The 21,990-nt window shown below is 37.2% G+C and overlaps 2 protein-coding genes and 1 non-coding gene across 5 annotated transcripts in view; 2 read left to right on the top strand and 1 right to left on the bottom strand.

The window, feature by feature from the left end:
• Positions 1-193: 193 nt before the first annotated feature.
• Positions 194-8,834, top strand: LOC141905824 (E3 ubiquitin-protein ligase RBX1). Its single transcript, XM_074794874.1, has 6 exons — positions 194-286; positions 5,569-5,596; positions 6,375-6,425; positions 8,378-8,448; positions 8,527-8,612; positions 8,702-8,834. Exons 1-6 carry the CDS (start codon positions 203-205, stop codon positions 8,712-8,714), a joined length of 333 nt encoding a protein of 110 aa, XP_074650975.1. The 5' UTR covers positions 194-202; the 3' UTR covers positions 8,715-8,834.
• On the top strand, positions 5,833-5,905 carry Trnaa-ggc (transfer RNA alanine (anticodon GGC)). The gene has a single exon. It is a non-coding gene; the product is annotated as a tRNA-Ala (tRNA).
• A 5,208-nt stretch (positions 8,835-14,042) lies between the features above and the next one.
• LOC141906067 (centrosomal protein of 78 kDa-like) overlaps positions 14,043-21,990 on the bottom strand; it is a 68,201-nt gene continuing 60,253 nt past the window's right edge. For all 3 annotated transcript variants that reach the window (XM_074795244.1, XM_074795241.1, XM_074795242.1), the window contains exon 13: positions 14,043-16,726. In XM_074795244.1, the coding sequence (XP_074651345.1) occupies positions 15,853-16,726 (874 nt within the window). In that variant the 3' untranslated portion in view covers positions 14,043-15,852. The remainder of the gene's footprint in view (positions 16,727-21,990) is intronic.

Here is a 21,990-nt window from a genome sequence, read left to right on the forward strand (position 1 = left end):
GCCAAACACAAAGCTGAAACATCGAATTCAACATTCGTTTAACATTTATTTTGTAGGAACTGATTTAAATTCTAAACGTATGAAATTAATAAGCAAAAAGTTAAGGCAAGATTAAAAGATAAATTGCTTTTTTGAATTAGTCTATGGCATGATATTTGGTGTTCTGGTCGTTTCAGTACCTGTTGTTTATAATTTTGAAGCTATGGCTGCTGCGATGGAAGTTGATGATGATTCCCCCATTCCTAGCACCGAAAAGGGTTCCAAAAAGCGATTTGAAGTCAAAAAGGTGAGATATAAAGATGCGTTAACTGGTTAAGAAATGAAGGTCTAAAGTTGCGAATAAAACCTGCGAAATTTGTAGCTTTAACTGTTCAAGTAAAGTATTATAATATATAGGCATGAAGGAATTCTTGAATTCCACATACACAACAGTCAATAGATTAGCCTGAATACCAGAGGCACTTTTACAAAATTGAATCTGATTCGGTTTAGCTAAATCCGATTCGATGTTGGAAAAGGATTAGTAAATCGAATCGTTTTTCGTAAATGAGTCGAATCAATTTATCAATTTAAAGGTCGCAATTCGTAGGAAAATGGGCGTTAGTGGTGACCGAATTATTGATAGATGATGGTCTGCGAAAGATGCCTTAAGCCCGAGGTCGAAGAGGACGCCATGTTGGATTTCACTGAATAAATCGCCACTAACTTGCTCGGCGAGCAAGTTAGTCGATTTAAGTCAATTTACTAAACCGCGTCCATAAACAAGTTGATTTACCAAATCCGATTCACTAAACCGTGTGCCGTAAACGTGAAAATTAAATCGATTTACAAAGATTCAGTTTCGTAAAAGCGCCTCAGTCGTTGTTACGGTTCCCTACAACATCTGACGCTAAAGTATCATATAGAGGTTTAGTCAGTAACCTGTCTGTGGTTTAGTTTCACGGTCGGATATTTTCACAAACCACAGTCAGGAATGGGAAGGTCATTTTTGTATGAAATCTTCGTCAGCCAATTTGACTGACGAGTAATTTGCCTGGCATTTCATTGTCTCTTAAGATATCCGTCAAATTTTTGTTGTAATCGACACACAACAGATTCGTAGTTTGTCTGATACCTATAACACCTCACCTGACGATCTTAATCCATGTGCAAATCGGCCGTAAAGTGAGAGTAAATTTCCGTAGAGTCAACAGCTGCCATTTTGAAAATTACTGGAGGTGCTGGCACCTGTGGACTGAGGCCGGGACAACAGCACAAACTAACGAAGCGAAACGACGAAATTGAAAAATATTAAGAAATCAACACTTATTCACATTTTTCTTTTACCAGAATTTATTATTTCATTATTTATAATGGAAAACACGAAGATTTGAAATATAGGTTGGAAAACCATCAAAAATAAAAATTGTCGTTTCGTCTTGGAAGTTTTATCTAAATCCTTGTAGGTCCCCTTGTCTTATCATGCCACATGTGCAATACAGAGAAATGGCGGCCAATGGCGAAATTTGTAAGGAAATTAATTAATTTCTCAAAATAATGTTGATTAATCACTCGAAACATACATAGAATTGGATTATTTCGAAAGGTACCTGTGTTAGTTTGTGAATTAAGCCATTAATTGTGGACTGAAGTGGATAGAAAGTATATTTTTGAAGTGTTACTTTTTTCAACCGTGTTTTGGTCCTTGTCATCCCTAACGTTGGTATAAGCCCATCCGATTATAAAAAGCTTACCACCAACGATTAGGTAACTAACTAATAGAGGTTAACTCCTGTTAATTGCAATGCAACAACTGATTTTAGTGTCAAATCAAACCTTTGTACTAAAATAAATTAATTAGTTACCTTGTTGACTTTGAAAATGTTTTATAATAAAAATTTTGATGATTTAAATCGCGAACCGGAGAGTTTATTGATTTGATTTGAATTGAATTGAGTGCCACTATCGGGATTTCCAATACGGACTAAATTAATAAAATGTGAAAATTCAATATGTCTCTGAAATTACTCTAAATGTTATTTATTGTCGAAAAAACGCATAAATTTTGGTCAATTTTAACCTTAAGAATTTGAAACAAGAATAATATCTGCATTGGCATCAATGTCAGTCCAAGTTTAAGTCCAAATCTGTAATTTACACTCCCACCATGCACCACGAAAAGCCGCCATATTTGTTATGGTGTTTCACTTAAACTATTTTTTGAGGCGACTAGTCAAAAGTTTTGAGCTACTACGATCGTATAAAGCTACTTAGGATTACAAATTTATGCACAAACAATAGTTAACTTCCATCTGATTACAGAACAGTCAGTTTGAGGTAAGTTGATGGTGTTTTAAGGGGTGAAATAGACACTCAAAAGGAGGGACGAAAATAAACCTTTGTATGAGCACTTTCCCCCTAGACCTGAAATCCTATACATACATTTTATCAACTTATACATACATTTCATCAAAATACACATTTTTGATTACATTCATTCTTTTAACCAGTAGTACCATTTTTCAGAATTTTATACATATAATACACTCTGGTCATTAATCTACAGGAGTGATATGACAGGGATATAAACTTTTAACTACCATAGTACGCTGGTGGATTAACATTCTTACCTGACCTCGAACGCGTAATTCTCTGATACCTAGCCATTACATAATCATCTGGGTTGTAGCCTGGATTATTTACATGAATTTGATTCTGGTTTTCGGGAACATCGTTTATATTTGGATTTTGATTATTATGATCGTTGCTGTTGTCCGGGTAATCAAGAGGTGATATTTCGGTTGAATTTTTTCTTGTACGGCTTTGAGATGACGTCTATTACGTCTGTATATGGAGCCCTCTTGAGTTTTGACCAAATATGATCGCGGTTGTTTATATTTTCTAATTACTTTCCCTATCTTTGACCAAGTTTTTTCGGTGTCTTATTTTATGCATACAACTTGACCAGATTCTAATTCGGGTAATTCTTTAACGCCATGGTGTTTATTAGGCTATATGATGACGCCATGTTTTGTTGATGGGTTTCGTCGTCAGACGAACCCATCTATGGCATCGTCGTCATGTCTGTCTGTCTGTCCGTCTGTGGATGTTTCTTTATGACACGATTTAAGCTGTTTGTGTTGACCGACAATTCTGTAATTTCACACAGGTATTCTGTACTTGATGTAGATGGTGCAGCTTGGTTTATATTTGATTCCGATGGTTATAAGTGCTCTAATTTGGTTAAAAGATAATTAACGTTACTCGCTAGTTCAAGCCGCTGTATAGCGCGTTGCTACGACGACGCTCGATCAACATACTGGTACTCGCTGTGTAATACTGAACACGTATATACCTGTAGATATTGATCGTACTAGCACCGGTTTTAGATAGTGCGCGCGCTGATCGGTCTTAACACTCCTCGGAACTGCTGTGCTAAATGCTGAGAGGCCGAATCTATGCGCAATCATTTATTGGGCTCGTCACATTTGATAGTGAATGGATAAATAACCGGTGTCAATGACGGTCGCTACTCCCCATCAGTATAACTCATCAGTATAAGAAATAATTCTCTCGAGTTTTTTTTTCAATCCCCGAAGTTGTTGTTACTATGTTGACCTCGCGGTTTTATAAGCTTACCGATGATTCTTCTAGTATTTTCAGGGTCACAAGACATGATGAAGTCGCAACGTTTTGTACAAATTTCACGAAACAAACAATTATTTAGGCGGCACCTGATCTATTGATTAATTATGATAAATAATGTTTATTTCATTAAAAATTTGTTTTATTCAAACACTACTTTCATCGCACATAGCGTGATCGGTAGGCCCTACTATTCTACGGTAGGCCATGGACTCTTTCATGTGGTAGGCCTATTACAAATGATACAATCCGCGTGTCCGTGAATAAGTGACACGTGGTGGGGCGGGTTGTGAGGAGCATCGAAACTAATCCGTCACAAATAATAGATAGAAAACAATACCTTAAGAGGTTAACTTTTATTAACATCATTACCAAATCAAAACCTGCACATCCTATCATAAATAGAAATTCTAAGAATTTATTTCAAAGAATAATAAATTACGTCTAAATATTGGGATTCGAACTCGTAGCATCGATTCAGGTGCCTTTCCCAAAGCGGGTATCCCGCGGGGAAAACCCATTACTATTTATATCGAGAATCGCCTTTTTGACAGCGAGTTCGGTGAATGAAACAGAAACAATTACACAGAAACCCATCATGGAAAGTTTCTTTCTGGTTTATATTTACTGTCATGTCTTTTGATATTATGCATAGTTGGCCATTTAGGTTTTGATTGCGATTCACTAGTCGGAAGACGCGTTCGTAGATTTATACCAAATAGCATTTGAGCTGGACTGTAGCCTGTGGCTTTTATCGGCGTAGAGCGATATGATAACAATGCCATGTGTGGATCATCTTGTTTTAAGATGTGCTAAGCAGTCCGCACTGCCCTTTCGTCAGCTCCGTTAGACTGTGGATATCGCGGGCTAGACGTATCATGAAAGAAATTCCACGATTTAGCAAATGTGTCGAATTCGCTGTTAATGAATTGACTACCGCCATCTGTAAATACTTCTCCGGGGATTCCATGCCTAGAAAACACCTACTTGAACTTTTCAATGTCAGCAGCAGATGTTGGTTCACCCTTCCCCATATACAAGATTTCAATATAGTGTGAAAAACGGTCTACAAGTATCAGATAGCGAGTTTGTTTATACTGACATAGAATGCAAACAAATTACATATTGATATAATCTTCAAGTACCATATGAATATCTTACAGGAATGAGAATTCCCCGCGGATTTCGGTATTGAAAAATATCAATTTTCCAAATAGTCCAAAAATGATGTAAAAGTATAGGGGGGGGGGGGTGGGATGATCTCACTCCATTGGTCCGGCGCGATCGGTAATCAGGTGAACCGTAAAAGCGTTCAGTGCCTGTTTTACTTATCGTTTTATCGCATTTCAATGCATCTTCATTGCAACACTGATTTATTATCTACTACGGTGAATGTGTATGTATTTTATCGATCGGTTGCAGACACGCGCGCGCGGCCACAGTAGTAACGTATATAGGCCTACTTACTGTTGCCGTGTGTGTGTGGTGAACGCCTTCAGATATTTTACACTATTGGGTGATGATTTTTAGTGAGCATTCATCGGCGCATTTTAACCGCAATAATTCAGGGCTCGACCCATAATGCATGAGACGCTGAATGTCATCGAATGAGGATGTGCCACATTGGAACTAGCCATTACCTTCCAAAATATAATATTGTTCATGGGTTCAAGATCGCTCTTAGTGCTCGGAAAATGCTTTCAAATTTCTAAAATTTTCTTGGGGAAGGACCCCCAAACCCCCCCCCCCCTTCGGCGCTCGCGGGCACTGACGGCTACCGTCACTAGAAAAAAACCGCGGATTTTATAGGTCGGCGTTCTCATCTCTGATCTTAAAAACATCAGTTTTGAAAGTGATTGGATTTATTTAGGTGTATTGAATTTTGTAGAAAAATGTTGCGTTCATTTGTATGTTAACTAGCGTCTAAAACATTTTCTTTTTCAGTGGAATGCTGTGGCTTTGTGGGCATGGGGTAAGTGTAACTGAACAGGGATACATTTGTTTCAGATCAATGATAACTTAACTTCTACATTGGCTTTTCCGCTGCCCGTGCTCTCGATTAACTGTTTCGGGGGGTTAATCTGAAGAACACACTTGTCATTAATTAATATTCAAATTGGTTCCCCAAACCTCTATCTCTAAACCTAACCTCAGCCTGTGCCAGGAATAAAGGAATACGAGGTCACAGGAAATCACAGTCGTCGGTCTGCCCAGGTAGCTCAACTGGTAGAGCAGTCGTCTGGCAAACGAAAGGTCCGTGGTTCGAGTCCCGGCCTAGGTGGTGGACTGTGCTTTTCCCGATACCCCTAACTCTAATGCCTTCCAACAGGTGGGAGTTAGCCTGCTTTCCCGCTGCCTGTGCTCTAGTGGGGAACTGAATAGAAATTAATTAATAAATCTCGATTAACTGTTTCGGGTGAAACTGGCTGCGATGGTCAAGCTTTGATTTGTATTTCATGGTTTGTGAAAAACGTTTTTCTCTTTTATCTTTTCCATCCCTGTCTCTTCATATCTGCTTAATGGGGGTTCTCACCTTTGGTAAACACTAAATCCAACTGCTAAGCAATCATCAAAGAACATGATTCTCTTCAGGGGTATCTTTGGTTGGGGTCATTTTAAAAATGCCAGAAAAAATTAAAAGAAACTTGCCACAATTTTCTTTCGCCATTCTTCTTACTATTGTCAAATGACACATTTTGCGCCAGTAGTGTTAGTAATATGATTTAATATTCATATTGTTCTCATTTTAGACATCGTCGTAGACAACTGTGCCATCTGTCGAAATCATATTATGGATCATTGTAAGTACAGTATCACGATTACAACATCCTTTAAGAGCCAGTCATTAATTATTACGTATACAGATGAAAGGTTTAAGATACAGGCTGCAGGCATTTCTTAGCACAGGCTAAATGTCCCGATTTTTAGCGGCAGCTCCGCTGCCTGCAGGGGCTGTATACTGCAATGGCTTTCCACTAAAATTAAAATGCTATCAGCGAAATTTCGCTAAGCTGCTTTTAAAACAGCTGAGAGAAATTTGATTTCAAACACGCATTATCATCTTTAACTAGCGTTCTTTTAAATCTTCCGACAAAAGTGTTGCCCCAAGTCGTTAAGTTTGATGAATGAGCCCCGTTTATGCAGTTCTCAAAATTAGCAAAAATTGCAGTCTTCTCACTGCGAGTGGTTTTTATCCTGTAACATGGTGGTTTTTATCCTGTAACATGTACCTGTCAAAAGTGTAAATGTGAATGTAATACCCGTCGACGCACCTGTGATCAAAGAACGCGCATCTAACTGGCATATCTGAAGCGAATATTGGTTGGCTAGGCCCGACCATGATTATTGAAGGTAAAATTGCCAGGTTCCACATGTGAAAGTGAAAAAGAATCGTCAATAGATGAAATATTGGGGTGGCCTATTTTCTCCGCGTGTGAACCTCTGTGAAGTGTGTTAGAGAAAGCCTCCGCCACCAAGCGCACCCGGGCTAAATATTTTTTTAATGCACGCTGATTGGCTAAATGAACAACTATGTTGAAATCTAAAAAGGGGCAATGAATCTTGATAATTGTTTAATTTATGATAATAAATCATCTAACAAACTTCATTTCAATTTCATACACAGTGTATGTAATAGATGAAATCGTTCAGCATCCTGGTGTTGTACGTTGTACGGAAGATGTCTATTTGAATCATTGGGGAAATCCCGCTACCACGTATATTAATCTTAATCTTGATTATGATACTGCGTCCACCGCGTATTGGTGATGCAGGGAGTGGGTGCTTATCGTAATTGTTCACTGGTGCAACGGGTGTGGCGCAGGTAAGGTCCATCTCGTCCTTAGTACTCCGATTCCACTGGGTGACAGTTCTAGGAAAGAATGAAAATTTGAATTCGTCGGTATTCGTACTGAATGCTCTGAATTTGGTACTGTTTGTAGATCTTGTAGGCGTGTTTCCTGGTTTGAGGTTCTCCTCTACTGGTACAGCAACTGTTCTGGAAACGATCTCAGTTTTAGATTCCTTCGTCGGGATTCTAGGGATGATGTGTGATTATTACATGTAATCATAGAACTCATGAGTTCTATGATGTAATGTGTGTTTGTTTGGTTCAAGTGGAGACAGGCTTTTTAACTACTTGAAGCACGGATACCCTTCTGAAATTCCGCCAAAACACCACGTTGAAAAAAGAAGTGTTTTCATCATTCAAGTTTCTGCAAAAAAAGTCTTGGAAATGATTTAAAAGCCTGTTCATCGAAGCCCAGGTCTTTGAGGTCTTATATAATTTTTGAAGCTGTCGCGTCAAGCCCCATAGGGCTCTTGTTTACGTATGGATATTATCTGGGTGTATTGTTTGACTTGTTTACACAAGATTATTATGTCCCTGTTGGGAGACACAAATACAATAGTCTTACCGATTATGGAGTACGAATTGGACACAGAAATTTAAAGGCAATAACGTTGCTGAAAAACGGGACCAATTTATCTATACAGAATAAGCACTTATACGGTTTAACCGGAGATGGATTGACCGATGTTGACTTTACCCGGTTTCTCTGCAGCAGCCGGGATACTTTAATGCAATAGAATTCGTTATCAGTTCATTTGTATAGCCTCTGCGTCTGTTATGGTAAAATTGATCACGATACGGTATCAATAAATGAAGGGCTTCGTTACCTCAGTATTTTTCCCTTGAAGATACGTCTAGCGTTGCCACATTCTAGTTATATTATATACCCACCATATTTTTTAGGTATTGAATGTCAGGCAAATCAAGCATCAGCAACAAGTGAAGAGTGTACAGTGGCATGGGGGGTTTGTAATGTAAGATTTACAACATTGCTGAACGGTTCTTAATTCATGTTGAATGTAACTGTAAATGTTCCTGACTTTCTATTGCAGCATGCATTCCACTTCCATTGTATTAGTCGTTGGCTAAAAACTCGTCAAGTTTGTCCTCTAGACAACAGGGAATGGGAATTTCAAAAGTATGTTGTATATTTGAATATCTTATATCCATACCATATAGCAATGAATATTTAAAAAATTATGTTTGATGATTTTTTTTTTCTCGTAGATATGGGCATTAAATATGTACTCCATTGGGCTGCGTTACGTGTACTCGGAGATCTTGTGTTTTTTTCACGTCTGTATATTGTTCTAACGATTTGTAAAATACCTGTAGTTCAAAATAAACACGATTAACAGTAGTCATGTAGTCTTATTTCTAATAGTAATATCCATATTTTGTATGGACTCGCCAATAATTTTTGACTGCCCCACCAAAGAAAAAAGGGGACATTATACAGCTGACTCGAATTCATTGGGACTAGAAAAAAATCAACGAGTTAACCCTTTCAGTGCTGGCTTAATTGATACCCTATAATGCGGGAGATAATTTGAAAATTTTGAATAATTCCACCCTAGCAAACAGGAATACCACTATAGCGCGTCTACACCGCAGTGCGGTGTACTAGCAAAATCCATCACTGATTTATACACAGCATTGAAAGGGTTAAGCATCCTCCTGGCACTCGAACCTGATGGTATCGAGACACAGTACAAAACCCTGCCACACTAGACCAAATGCGCAGCATTAGCCAATCAGAAAATCCTGTTTTATTTTAGTCATTATTTTTCCCGTTTATAGTTCTTCTGTGAAAATTTGCCTCAGCGATATATATATATACCGTATACAACAAACAATCTGATTGGTGCCGCAAGTTCTCAAGCGGCAAAGCTGCACATGTACCTGCGCACCCGGTCTAGTGTGCTTCTTGCTGTGGCTGAGTAAGCGATGCCATCAGGTACGATACACTACTGAGGGAGGATGCGAGTTAAGCAGAATTCGAGTTGGGGATTTAGACACTAAATTGGTCAAACATTAATGAGAAATTAACCAATTATGTACCGATCCTAAATGATTGACTGTTTAATTAGATGCTAAACTGAAAATAAATTCTGTAAAAATAATTCTTGTTTTCCCTTGTACCTCCAAAAATTTTATTCGGTGCGAAGAAAAATGAACGATCATGAACTGCTGCTTTGAATCGTATTACCGTGGTGAACTTTTTTTGGTGCAAAAAAGTTGACTACAAACGCAACCACGTATGTTGACGTTCAATAGAAAACCAGAGGAGACAGAAAAAAATTTACTGAGTTGAACGGATTTTTGAGTTTGTAGGATTCAAGTTAAGGAGGATGCACAGTGAAAGTCATTTTCAACCATTTTTAGCCCACTTGGGACTTCAGTCCCAGCAGGTTATTGTCTTCACTTTTTGTCCGCCCGTCCATGGACGGAATCCAGTTATTTTGGGAAGTTATGAAGACGCTTCAAGGTAATGTCTTGATATTTGGTTTATACATACCCTAGACACATCTTCAGCCCAAAAACTGGCCTGGTCAGATTCAAGATGGGCGACTGGCAGCCATTGTTGTTCGCCAAAATCAGCACTTTTTACACATTTTCGAGGGAAATCTTGAAGACGCTTTTATCAATTACCCTGATCGTTCATGTATATTTGTGTCCCCCAATGGCCCATCTGCATGAGAAAAATTGGGTCGATCGGACTCCAGATGGCCGCTCGGTGACCTTTTTTGTGCCCAAAAATGTGTCAATTTTGGCCTGAATTCTGAATCCTGTAGCTTCCTACTGGTTTGCCATCTCTCATTGCAATTTGTGATGGGTTTTCTTTGAAAAGGGATCTTTCACACCCGAGATATGTATTTTTGATCAGGCAATTATGACGCTAATGGTGGCCATCATGGTGTCATCAGTACTCATTCGTAGGTGGAAAAAAATTTTTCCACATTATATTGATACCTAAGCATATTTTGTTACCACAATCAATTGGAAAGTTGTAGCTCATGACATGACCTATGGTGGTGGTGAGTTTCAAGGTCATTGGGTTTTATATATGGCCACCAGGGGGCATTGAACAATGCAATGACTTAGTATTTCTATATTATATTCGTACCTATGCATATTTTGTTACCACTATTGATCAAAAAGTTGTAGCCCATGACATGGTCTATGATTGTGGTGAGTTTCAAGGTCATTAGTTATTTTATATTATCACCAGGGGGCGTTGAATAGTAGAATAACAAAGTATTTCCTTATTATATTGGTACGCAGGCATATTTTGTTACCATGATCAATTGCAAAGTTGTGGATCATGACATGTTCTATGATTATGATGAGTTTCAAGGTCTTTGGGCATTGCATATGGTCACCTGGGGGCGTTGAATAGTAAAATAACTTAGTATTTCCATATTATATTGGTAACTAGGCATACAGTCAACCTCAGTTAATCCGTATCACTAGGGACTGAGCTTTTTAGTACGGATGAAGTTATATAAGGATAACAGATAATTCGTAATTGATAAGAATTAACTATTAGTAATTGCCCGTATAAACTATGATGTAAGTGCACAATCGGTATATATATAGCTGGTTTAGTTATTCCCAAACCGTGGACGACTACTACTGTAACAGTAGAACCACGTTCTAACGATCCGTTGGGGGAGGATAAAAAGTTCATAGTATCCATTTGATATCATTTATACATGAAAAGAAAAAAACCCCTGGTGTGATGAAACACAAACCAACTGGTTTCAGTAGAGTAGGACTATTTGAAGCCATCGTGTGTCTAGTACAGATAACCCACAGGCCATGTACTTGAGGGTAATTCATCAAAGGACTTTTGCTGATTGACAGATAATATACTGAATATTTAGTGAAGCTTGAGACTATGACATTGATGATGGATTAACTTCAGTGTTTCATAGAGTTTCTTATATTTCCTACTGACCACATTAACCTCATTAGGCCACACCAAAAAAAAATCCTGTTTCTCGGGCGGGGCAATCACTAAAATGGGTAGGTAGGACATTTTTTTTTCTTTTTATAGAAAAAAATATCGTTTATTGTTCTATCAGTGGGTAGGTTGCCGTAAATAATTTTTACTGGACTAAATTTTTATTCAGGAATATGATTAACATAACAGCTAGTAGACCACAAAATAACTATAAAAAAACTATATTTTGAACATATTTCACGGAATTCCTGGAATTTTACAATCCAAGGTTGCCATCAAAGTCCGATTAGCTAAGTTGTCTGAGCATGGCTGTGCCATTTCCAGAATCAAATTTTGAATTCGATATGATAAAATGTTTTTATGATGTTGATCTCAGTGCCGATGTCACGATTTGATAAAAAAAAATATTTATGAGAAGGAGAGTTTGGTAGTCGGTCGGCCACAAATATACTTTTGAAAAAAGTTATTTCACCCAAAATTTTGAAAAAGGGTCGGTAGGCAGTTATATTTTATTCTGAAAATGATTATTTGAAATGGGGAAATAGCGGGTCGGTCGGGCCCGTGAAGCAAGGTTTTCTTTTGGTGTGGCCTTAGATTACAGATGTTTTTATACTTTTTTCACTTCAAGTGTATGTTCCCAACAGTTGATACAGCCGATACGGATTACACATAAGGATTTACATATAAATTGGACAACGGGACCATGCATTTGTCTACAGAATAAGTTAAAATACGGATTATGGAGTACGAATTAGATACAGAATTTTAAAGGGAATAACGTTGGGACCAATTTATTTATATGGAATAAACACTTATAGGGTTTAACCGGAGACAGATTAACCAAGTTGACTGTATTTTGTTACCGATACCATCATCTATTACAAAATTGTTTGCCTATTTACAGAAATTCAATTTTGCAAATCAACCTATTAGGGTACAAATTTTGAAGTTTCCTCCACAGTACGGGACAATTTTGATAATTTTTGCTTGAAATAATCTACTTGCAATTAATATTATTCGATTCTGATGCCTTCAATTTTCAACACATTCTATTCAGTAACACTTGATGCCCTTTCAGACTGCCTTTTTCAGAAAGTACTCAATGCGTACAATTGAATATTTGAGACAACATTCGGGACATTGAGGATACACTTGTTTGAGGCACACCCTCAAAAATATTGCCAGAAAAACATTTGAAAAGTTTTCAAAATAATTTCGAATTTTGCTTGCCTTCAAGTATTGGGATTTACCTATTTTGGACAAGATTCCAAGTTTGTTATGACTGAATCACTCTACTATGTTATTTGGGATGAAATTTCAAGTTGGTTATTTCCAATAAATCGTTTAGTTTATTAAGATTAGGTTGCACTATAGGGGCCTACCAGAAAAAATTTTGGCATTGGAACCTAACTTCCCTTTTCCGAAGTCTGGTATGCAAATAACTGACTCAAGTGTCTGTGGGCTGCATTGATGGAATTCTGGTACTACCAGATGGCACAAAGCACTGGGTCATTCATAGTGAAAATCATAATTCATAAAGAATGTCAAAACCGGCGACTAAAATCTCTGATAGGGGGCCTATCTGGCATATTGTTTGGCCAAACATAAGATGATATGGTACCGATTATGTAGCACTGTTCGCCCGCTTTGTCTTGAGTACATTCCTTTAAGAAAACGATTAAAATTTTTTTGGGTAGCCGAGCAGGGGGTCAGGACCCCTGAAAACCCCCTCCCCTCTGGATCCGCACCTGAAAAGGAAATTGAATGTGGTAACCCAAATACCACTAGTGATTCATCTCTGAATCCTCATTTCCCTCAGTAGCATCCCATTGCACAGACCCATCACCATCACCTTGATAGCTATAGTTCGAAGATACATCAGCTGCTGCCTTCAGTGTCCTCATGATTCAATGAACCGAAATGTTAAACCTATGAGCAATTATATCAAGACAGGCCAACATAAATGCACAGGCCCATGCCAAGCTTTGTTGAGGGGCAGTTCTATTTCAAGAAAAATTGCACTTTTTCACAGTTAAAAGGGCGACAATCTTATTGAAAAAGGGCAGATCTTAAATATGAAGTGTTGGGTACCTAAATAAATCATTTTCATGTTTTTTTTTTTTTTAAATGAAAAGCAATCTAAGGCTAAACAAAAATGATACCTTGTTTCTCCGCAGCGGCTGGGTCATTTTTGTAAAATATGATAAAATTTATAAACAGTTCATTTCTATAGCGGCCGGGTCTGTTATGGTGAAATTGATCACGATTTTAAAAAAAGTAATGTATAGGGTAGATAGGCGGCCGGCCGGGTCAACATTTAAGCTCAGCAGAGCGGAGAAACAAGGTATCAATTTTTTTTTGGCCTAAACATGAAAATTGTATCCAAATTTTTAAGAATTGACTCGACACTGATTTTTTTAAGCGCACTTGGGGAATTTTTAGGGCGTACGTTCACTACCACCGAAACCCCTCAGCACAGGCGAAATATTAGCTGATGAATAGATATTCTAGTTCCCTGTAGTTCATTGGATCTGTATAATCAACAATTTGTAAAAACAGAAATTTAGAAATATAAGACGTGTTTTCAGTATACTAAAAAATTATCTTTATTGAGCAGAAGAAAGGCTTGACTGCAAAGCAGAGTTCATCAATAGATAATACAAAAGATTGATAAGCAGGAGTACCAGCTCCAGAAATAATTAAATAACTTTCCTACATATATCTACACAGAGATGCTAGGGCCAAAATTCCGGAATTTAGAACGGGGGTCTGAAAAATTCTCCCCCAGAAAAAATTTTGCGTTTTTGCATCGCCGGAGATGCAGTATCACGATCGGCATCTTTCATCTGAAAATACTACGGCAGGCATTCGTTGTGCTTCACATCCCTCGCAGCCTTCTTATGCCGCGTGCTATCCGGGTGACGAAGAATATCTTTTTTTCCCGCCACTACCGTATTTGACCTGGTCTTATTGACATCGGCGATCCTAAATTTCCGGAATTCCGGATATTTCCGGAAAACTAGCATCTCTGTCTACATGTATTGTCATGTAAACAATAGGCCTATACCAGGTACATGTAGAAATATGATAAAAACGTACCAACGTACACATTTTAAAATTTTACCTGACAATCATCTCTTGTGAGAGTTCAAAGCGTTATGTACTCAAATTTTTAATATTTTGAATAATATATCTTGCTTTTAAATTAGTACGCAGTGGGTTTTTATCATATGCATGCGATCTATTCTCTGCATCTGAGTATGGCTATTCTACTTCTATCTACAAATGTATCTAAGTTAATAGCATACCATAGGTTATAAGAATGAATTACCGGTAATGAAGAGTTAGACTAAGGCAATAATAATAACAGGAAAATCTATAACCGGTAAGTAAAAATGAAGCCAGCTCCAGAGATTTTCTAGTCTAACACCATGATTAAAGGTCAAGTGCCCTCTAATTCCTACTTTTTGAGATATACCTTCCAAATGATACATCAGTATATAAATAACGACCTGGGATCAGCCTTATAAAAAAAAAAATCACTTATTTGTTTTAAAATCAGTAAAATTAATTCACTGGATCATTGACCTATATAGCATATGCAGCTGCATGTCAGCGTCGCAATCATGAGTCATATTAGCCAAACAAACATACGAGTGTGTGAACTCAGTACTATATAGCCTATATATAAAATCTATAAAACAACATCATTCCTTCATTAGTTCACTCTACTGCCGGCTATCCATTGTATGTTTATTGTGTTATGTATAACTGTACACCAGAAAGAATTTAGGAACAACTTCTAAAAGGATTAAATACGAATGGTGATTACACGGTGCAGGATTACTGACTGGAAACTGTTGGATTATTTCAGATGCACAGTGCTTATTTCACCATGGATTGTTATAAAATCCATCTAATAAAGCTAAGCTCATTGTTTTAAATCAGATCTATTAGTTTGCCATAGCTTTGCTATTCATAAAGCGCACCAAAAGTTTCTTATTCTTCAGTGGTACAACGTGCGTGGAAATGTGTGTTTGACTACAATGCAAATGTGGGTTTTTCACAGTAAATGCGCACATACTGTGTACGGGAAGCTGGCGAAAATGGCCGACTTTATAGTCTTATTTCTCAGTAATGGCTTTACCAAAATCAAAATTAGTGACACACTTATCATTTATACACTAATCACATTTAAAAATAGATTTTACTCAATATTCTATTTAGAGGGCACTTGACCTTTAAAAGTCAGCATTCTAAACTAATGAATTTAAATGCGCAGGATCCAGTTCCACAGTTGTGAGTTAGAGTTAACTCGGAGTTAAAGTTTGTTCATTTTCGATGAGTTAACTCGAAGTTAAATCTTAACTCAGAACTGTGGAACTGGACCCTGTATAATGAAATTAATTGCTTAAAAATCATCTTCGTCACTATTTACAAGTTTAGGTACAGCAGCAGGCAATGTTGGGATAGTTGTAGTGGCGGATGAAGCTAGCATTAAGGGAGAAGAAAGATGAAATGAAGAACTGGATTCAGTATGAATTTTGCTGCTCGGCTTTTCCTCTGAAATCTCAAAGGTTTCACTGTATTCAGAAAAAATTTCACTCTTTGATTCATTCTGTTCGGCGGAACGAGGTCGAATTTCAGGCGATTTCTCTCGAAGAACTTGCGCGTGACCTAATACTGTAACTGGCTGAGATGAATCGGATTTCGTAGTTTTAACACTTGTCGCCGATTTCTGTGAATCTTCATTTGGATTTGGTTTAACTACGCTCAACGTTGACTTGTTCTTGACAGGAGAGAAAACTTGTACATCGTCTTCTTTGTCGCCATCAGCTAAATCTAGATCAAAATCAAGCATAACAACTTCTCCGCTTTTAGAACGTACAGTGTCACCACCCGCATTTACATCTATTTCATCAGTACTGATTTTGAGTTTGTCCTCTTTCAGTTTAGCATCCTCCTTCGCAGTTGGATGGCTAGTCGGTACAGTTAGTGGCACCACCCTGTTTGGTGATACAGATCTGTATTGTCGAGTTATCGGTTGATTTGCCCGACTTTCTGCAAGTGCTGCTGAAGCTCTTGCTTTAATCCTATTATAAAGTTCATCAGCTGTTGTTGGATTGTAGTCAGTATCTGTCGGATCTGCGATACGTGAGACATATTCCTCCTCTAGATGATCGTTATTGTTCGCCGAGATGAGAATCTTAGTTTGAGGTTGAGCTTCTGGCATGATTGGATTATCAGCATTTGCAAGTCCAGACAAAGCCACCAGATCACCAAGTCTGAAATCAAAATCAAATTTTATAGACAAGGATGTTTTGAAATTGAAGTAAGATATTTAGTAGGTTCTTTATACCAAGAGCCTAATGATTTCACAATGTGTCCATTTGTTTGTTAGCAGAATTTTGACAACTCAAGCAATGTGTTAAGTTTTTCAGCACGTTTTGATATTTGGTTTATACCAAATATTATACTGATTCTTGTGAATAACAATGGCTGCCAGCCAACCATGTTGATTTTGATTGGTCTTAGGTAGATACATATCTAGGGTGGATACATATGCGAATGCAATAAATAGTGCACTGGGGCAATGCCCCCAAGTGGGCTTGTAACCATGGGTCCAGGGACACCATATCCACTTAAGAAGTGATATATGATGCTCAACAATCAGAAAATTTCAATATTCAACACCCTCTGGTGAACATATATTGAAACCAATGACCTTACCACAATCATAAAACATGTCATCAGCTACAATTTTGTAATTGATTGTTGTTATTAATTATGCCTAAGTACCTTTATAAATTGAACTAGGGGTCCAGGGACACCATGCCCACTTGGGAAGTGGTTTCAAATGCTCAACAATCTAACAATTTCAATATTCAACGCCCCCTGGTGACCATTTACAAAAACCAATGACCTTGAAACTCACCACAATCATAGAACATGTCAGCAGCTACGATTTTGTAATTGATTGTGATAACAAAATATGCCTCGTTACCAATTTAATATGGAAATACTAAGTCATTCTACTATTCAACGCCCCCTGGTGACCATATTCAAAACCCAATGACCGCGAAACTCACCACAATCATAGAACATGTCATGAATTATAACTTTGCAATTGATCATGGTAACAAAATATGCCTAGGAACCAATATAATAAGGAAATACTAAGTTACAGTCAAGCCCGCTTTATTCGGATCGGTTTTACTCGGATTTTGACGTATCTCTGATGATTTTTAAAAGTCGCTTCAGTTTCTTATTATAATACCTTCCAAAATTGTCACTTAATTCGGTTCGTATTATTCGGATTTTCGGCTATTCCGGATGAATTTTCAAAAGTCCCATTTGTCCATATCCTTTGAAATCTTACCACTCTATTCGGATGATAAATTTTGATATCGAACAGAGCACAGCGACAGTGCCGAGCGATGCGACATGATGCAATCCACGCTCAATAGTCATAGTGATGTGCTGCATTACGAATCGCTGCGCTAAACCATGTTTACATGTAGGTAAGCACTTTTGAAAACTGCAATAAAATTTGCAATCAGTTCATTTCAGGGCTGGGTCTGTTGTGCTTAGCTTGATCATGATTTTTTTTAAAGTAATGTACAGGGTAGATGGGTGGGTCAACTTTTAGGCTCAACAAGGAGTAATTTTTTTGGCGTCATAATAAAACCTGATTACTGACTGATCATGCAAACATATCTTATTGGACACAGTCGTTCTTGTCGCCATTTCTATTTCAAGTGAGATCGATTTATGTTTCATAAATCATTATGGATAAACAATCCACATAAATGTACGTATATTCAATATAAAAAATTTTTCTTAATGGAAACTACAAAATTACAATTATTAACAGGGTTTTGATTACTTGAGGTAGATAATGCCAAATTCCCATGACCACAATTCAATTTTCAATTTACAACAGCTTTCATGAACAATAACAACCTTGATATGCTATTACTTATTGTAAAAGGTTGAAATTGGTGATTTATATCAGTAAAAGTAAAGCTGTTGTATTTGAGAAAAGAAAGTCTGCTAGGCAAACTGTATATAACATCAATGGATGTCATCCTCTAGACTAGATACCTAAAACCTCAAGCAATCATGATTGCTCGTAGCTAAAACTGACTTTACGCTAGAAAATATCTCACATCATTATCGCAAAGCCAAAGAATTTCGGTCAGTATATATAGATGTTCCAACCACAAATTACAAATGGAGAGGTATAGATAAGAAAGAAAGCCACAATACGCAATATGGAACCAGGGACATACACAACCTGGGTCGCATATATAGGACTGTATATTGGGGTACATAAGTCCAGAAGCCCACTCAAATCTCATGCCGACATATATCTTCGTTACTTTGAAACAGAACATTAAAATTGGAGTAGCTTCAAATCTCTCCTTAGAGCCTACGAGATCAATCACTCTTAATATTTAGAATCTGAACTCAAGCACATCAAACAATTCCTCTCTCAAATAGAATAGGGCCTGCTGATATATTACACTTATGTAATCTTATGTTAAAACAAAGAATCCTGAGGACCTAATCAGATGCGGTATACATAAAATTCCCAGTGGTTAATAAGAAAAGGTTTTTATTAGAGAAACTGGCTGATCACTCATCATATGAATAAAAGAACACAGATGTTCCATGAATGATAAACCTGAAAGTTCATAGTTTTATCATAGTATCTTCGAAACTGGTCAAATTTTCGATTTCAATCACAGGTAATTAATTATCAGGGATAGATCTAAGGGGGGTGAATAGGAGATAAAAATTTTCTGCGAGGGGCTTCTTCGTGTCAATAGCCTCTAAGAAGATGAAATAAGAATGTTATTAGCTGCCTCAGAATCAAAAATAACAGTAGCATTGCGACTTTATTGTATTATATACCTATTATATGACGCCGTACTATGCTACGAGCAATACGAGTTTGAGATCTCCAGGTGAAGATATCATAAAATACACTTATGTACTGAATTGCTGATGACATTTTGACTGTGAAATAGTGATATTTAATACAGTTGATTGAACCATTTACGAGAGGTGCGGATCTGCACTTACTTTACCGGACCATTCCGTTGTAGATGAGTTAGTGTATCTCCACCCATTCCGCTAGGCCGTATATGTATCCGATAAACGATTATTTTTTCCCAATCATAACTATTTGACTTCTTTCCCAATCTGTGTCAAAAATTTCCCAAAACAGTACCATGACAAATACTTGAGAAATGACCTGCTTCGCCTAATAATCTCATCAAAATTATCAATACCTCATCCTGGCCACGGCTCAGCAGGTTGTCATAATTTTCACAGAAACCATCGCACAAATACTGTCAAATTCCACCATTTTCCCAGAGGCTTTTTCAAAATTCGAGCTAGTTGCAGTCTCTTCATTACGTTTCTTGTCAGCCATCCCCCTTGAAAAATCCTAGATCTGCCCCTGATTCTATCCATGCAATGACCTTAGAAACTGACACATAGAATCAGCTATTATCACAGAAAATCTGAAAACTTTCAACTCTAATACGGGTTACTCTAGGCCTATAACAAAGTCTTATCTCCATACATTATCTGGAATAAACATACTGCTAAGTAATCGTTGTCTATGTACCTATTTTGTCTTATCTTAGAAATTGTCTCTTAAGTGGCTTTCACTTGGGATTTTTGGCTTACAAAATAACATACTTCTCCGGTACCAAATTAGCTTGAATACCACACTTTCGGGGTGTTTGCACATGATTCTGCACTTAGTGAGACAGCTTTAAAGTAATCTGATACTGAAAATGATTTAAAGGTGGTGCTTCCAAGCTATCATCATTGTGTTGTATATATTTTAAAATCCATTCTGAACCAAATCTCCTACCTAGCGAACAGCAGTTTGACCATTTGGTGTACAACTAACTATCTAATGTCAGCGATAACTATCCAATGTCAGTGAAATACATTCATCATCACATATTGTTGATAGTTAGGGTTTAACAATGCTAATAAGTATTTTCGTTCTTTTTAGTAGCTTCTTATGCTAATAACTATTGAAAAATCGGCCACATATGTGAATAAATTACTCCAATCATCCTGGTTGAGTGTAGCGTACAAAGTACCATCTTGCTACGCGCCAAATCTGCGTTCAACCTATAGAAAATATACGGCCAGCTCAATGCCGTATTGACATGGGCTTTTTGGATTATATTACAATCATATTACGATTATATTACAATTTTCATTTCATTGATAATAGGATTTAGTTAAAACCTCGAAACGTGAGAAAAACATCTATCTAATCATCATCATTGTGATTGCACCGGCCTAACAGTCATACATTCGAGAGAGCATCATATTTCAGGCAATAGGCATTCAAAATTGCCCTTGGTAACAATTGTTGAAACTATTTGTACTAGTACTCATGAAAACACTCAGTTTGGATTAGTGTTTTGTAAGGTAGAATAAGAAGGCAAAATATCTTCTAAGAGTAATTCGTAAGAAAAATTGGTAAATAGGAGATAATTTTTTCTCAAAATATTGCCACTTTTTAATTAGATTTGTTCATTCTAACAAGCCTGAAGCTCCGTTTCTCGTCTTAAAATTATACAAATTGCAAAGATACATACAATATGTGCAGTATTTTTCAATTAACACAGACAGTGGTCGGCAGGAACAAACACTTCAGATCAATTTGCTCTTTCCCTATGAATTACGCTGAGTAGATTAAATAGACCTTTTTGCTGAATGAGATTTATTTGCAATGTCTTGACAACTAAAAAATAATAATAATGGATTGTCAACCTAATGGACATAAATCCCCGATGATACCGCATATGACTCAATATCTGAAAGCTGTTTACAATTCAAAAATTCAAAATTCAAATACGTCATGCAAAATTGGTCAAAAGTTCAGAGGAAATATCCAATTAAGGAAATTAAATCTATAGTGAGTAGATTTTGGCATAACTACATAACATTATGTGCAGACATTACACACTGTAAACTGTCCATGGCCCTCTGCAACTTTATCATGTCCATGAGACCTTCTGCAACTTTAGGTAATAATCCCTATGTAACTTTCAGTGAAAAGCTTTCTGCAACATTCTCATCAAAAACTTTATCCTCCTGTAGAGGACAGCACTTCCTGAAAATGTCCATAGTCCATAGAGATCTGTCCATGCATTTTTGTCCAAGGGATTGTGCAACTTTCTGTGGAATCATTAATGTAATGCAATAATTTTGACAGCGGAAAAGAATTTTAAGATAACTTTTTGTCATTATGTCATATGAAAAGTGAACGCAATAGCCCGCTGGGACTAAAGTCCCAAGTGGGCTAAAAACTGTGTACTATTTTTATATCTAACTCCCCCAGTGGCGCAGTTAAGTTCAGAAATTACACATAACAGAATTTTCAGGAAAATTCCGGAAATTGAACTTTCTTGAAATTTCCGGCAGATCCGAGGAGGGGGCGCGGGATAGGCAGAATTCCGGTGATTTATTTCTGGAAAATTCCAGCAGACATCTAATCCGAGGAGAGTGT

This window comes from Tubulanus polymorphus, chromosome 5 (genome assembly GCF_964204645.1).
Source record: "Tubulanus polymorphus chromosome 5, tnTubPoly1.2, whole genome shotgun sequence".
Taxonomy (NCBI): Eukaryota; Metazoa; Nemertea; class Palaeonemertea; order Tubulaniformes; family Tubulanidae; genus Tubulanus; species Tubulanus polymorphus.

Excerpts from the sequence above, each read along its gene's own strand:
- LOC141905824 (XM_074794874.1), top strand. The coding sequence starts at position 203 with ATGGCTGCTGCGATGGAAGTTGATGATGATTCCCCCATTCCTAGCACC. Across the intron at positions 6,426-8,377 it reads AAATCATATTATGGATCATT|GTATTGAATGTCAGGCAAAT; the intron begins GTAAGTACAGTA and ends CATATTTTTTAG. Across the intron at positions 8,449-8,526 it reads TGGCATGGGGGGTTTGTAAT|CATGCATTCCACTTCCATTG; the intron begins GTAAGATTTACA and ends TTTCTATTGCAG.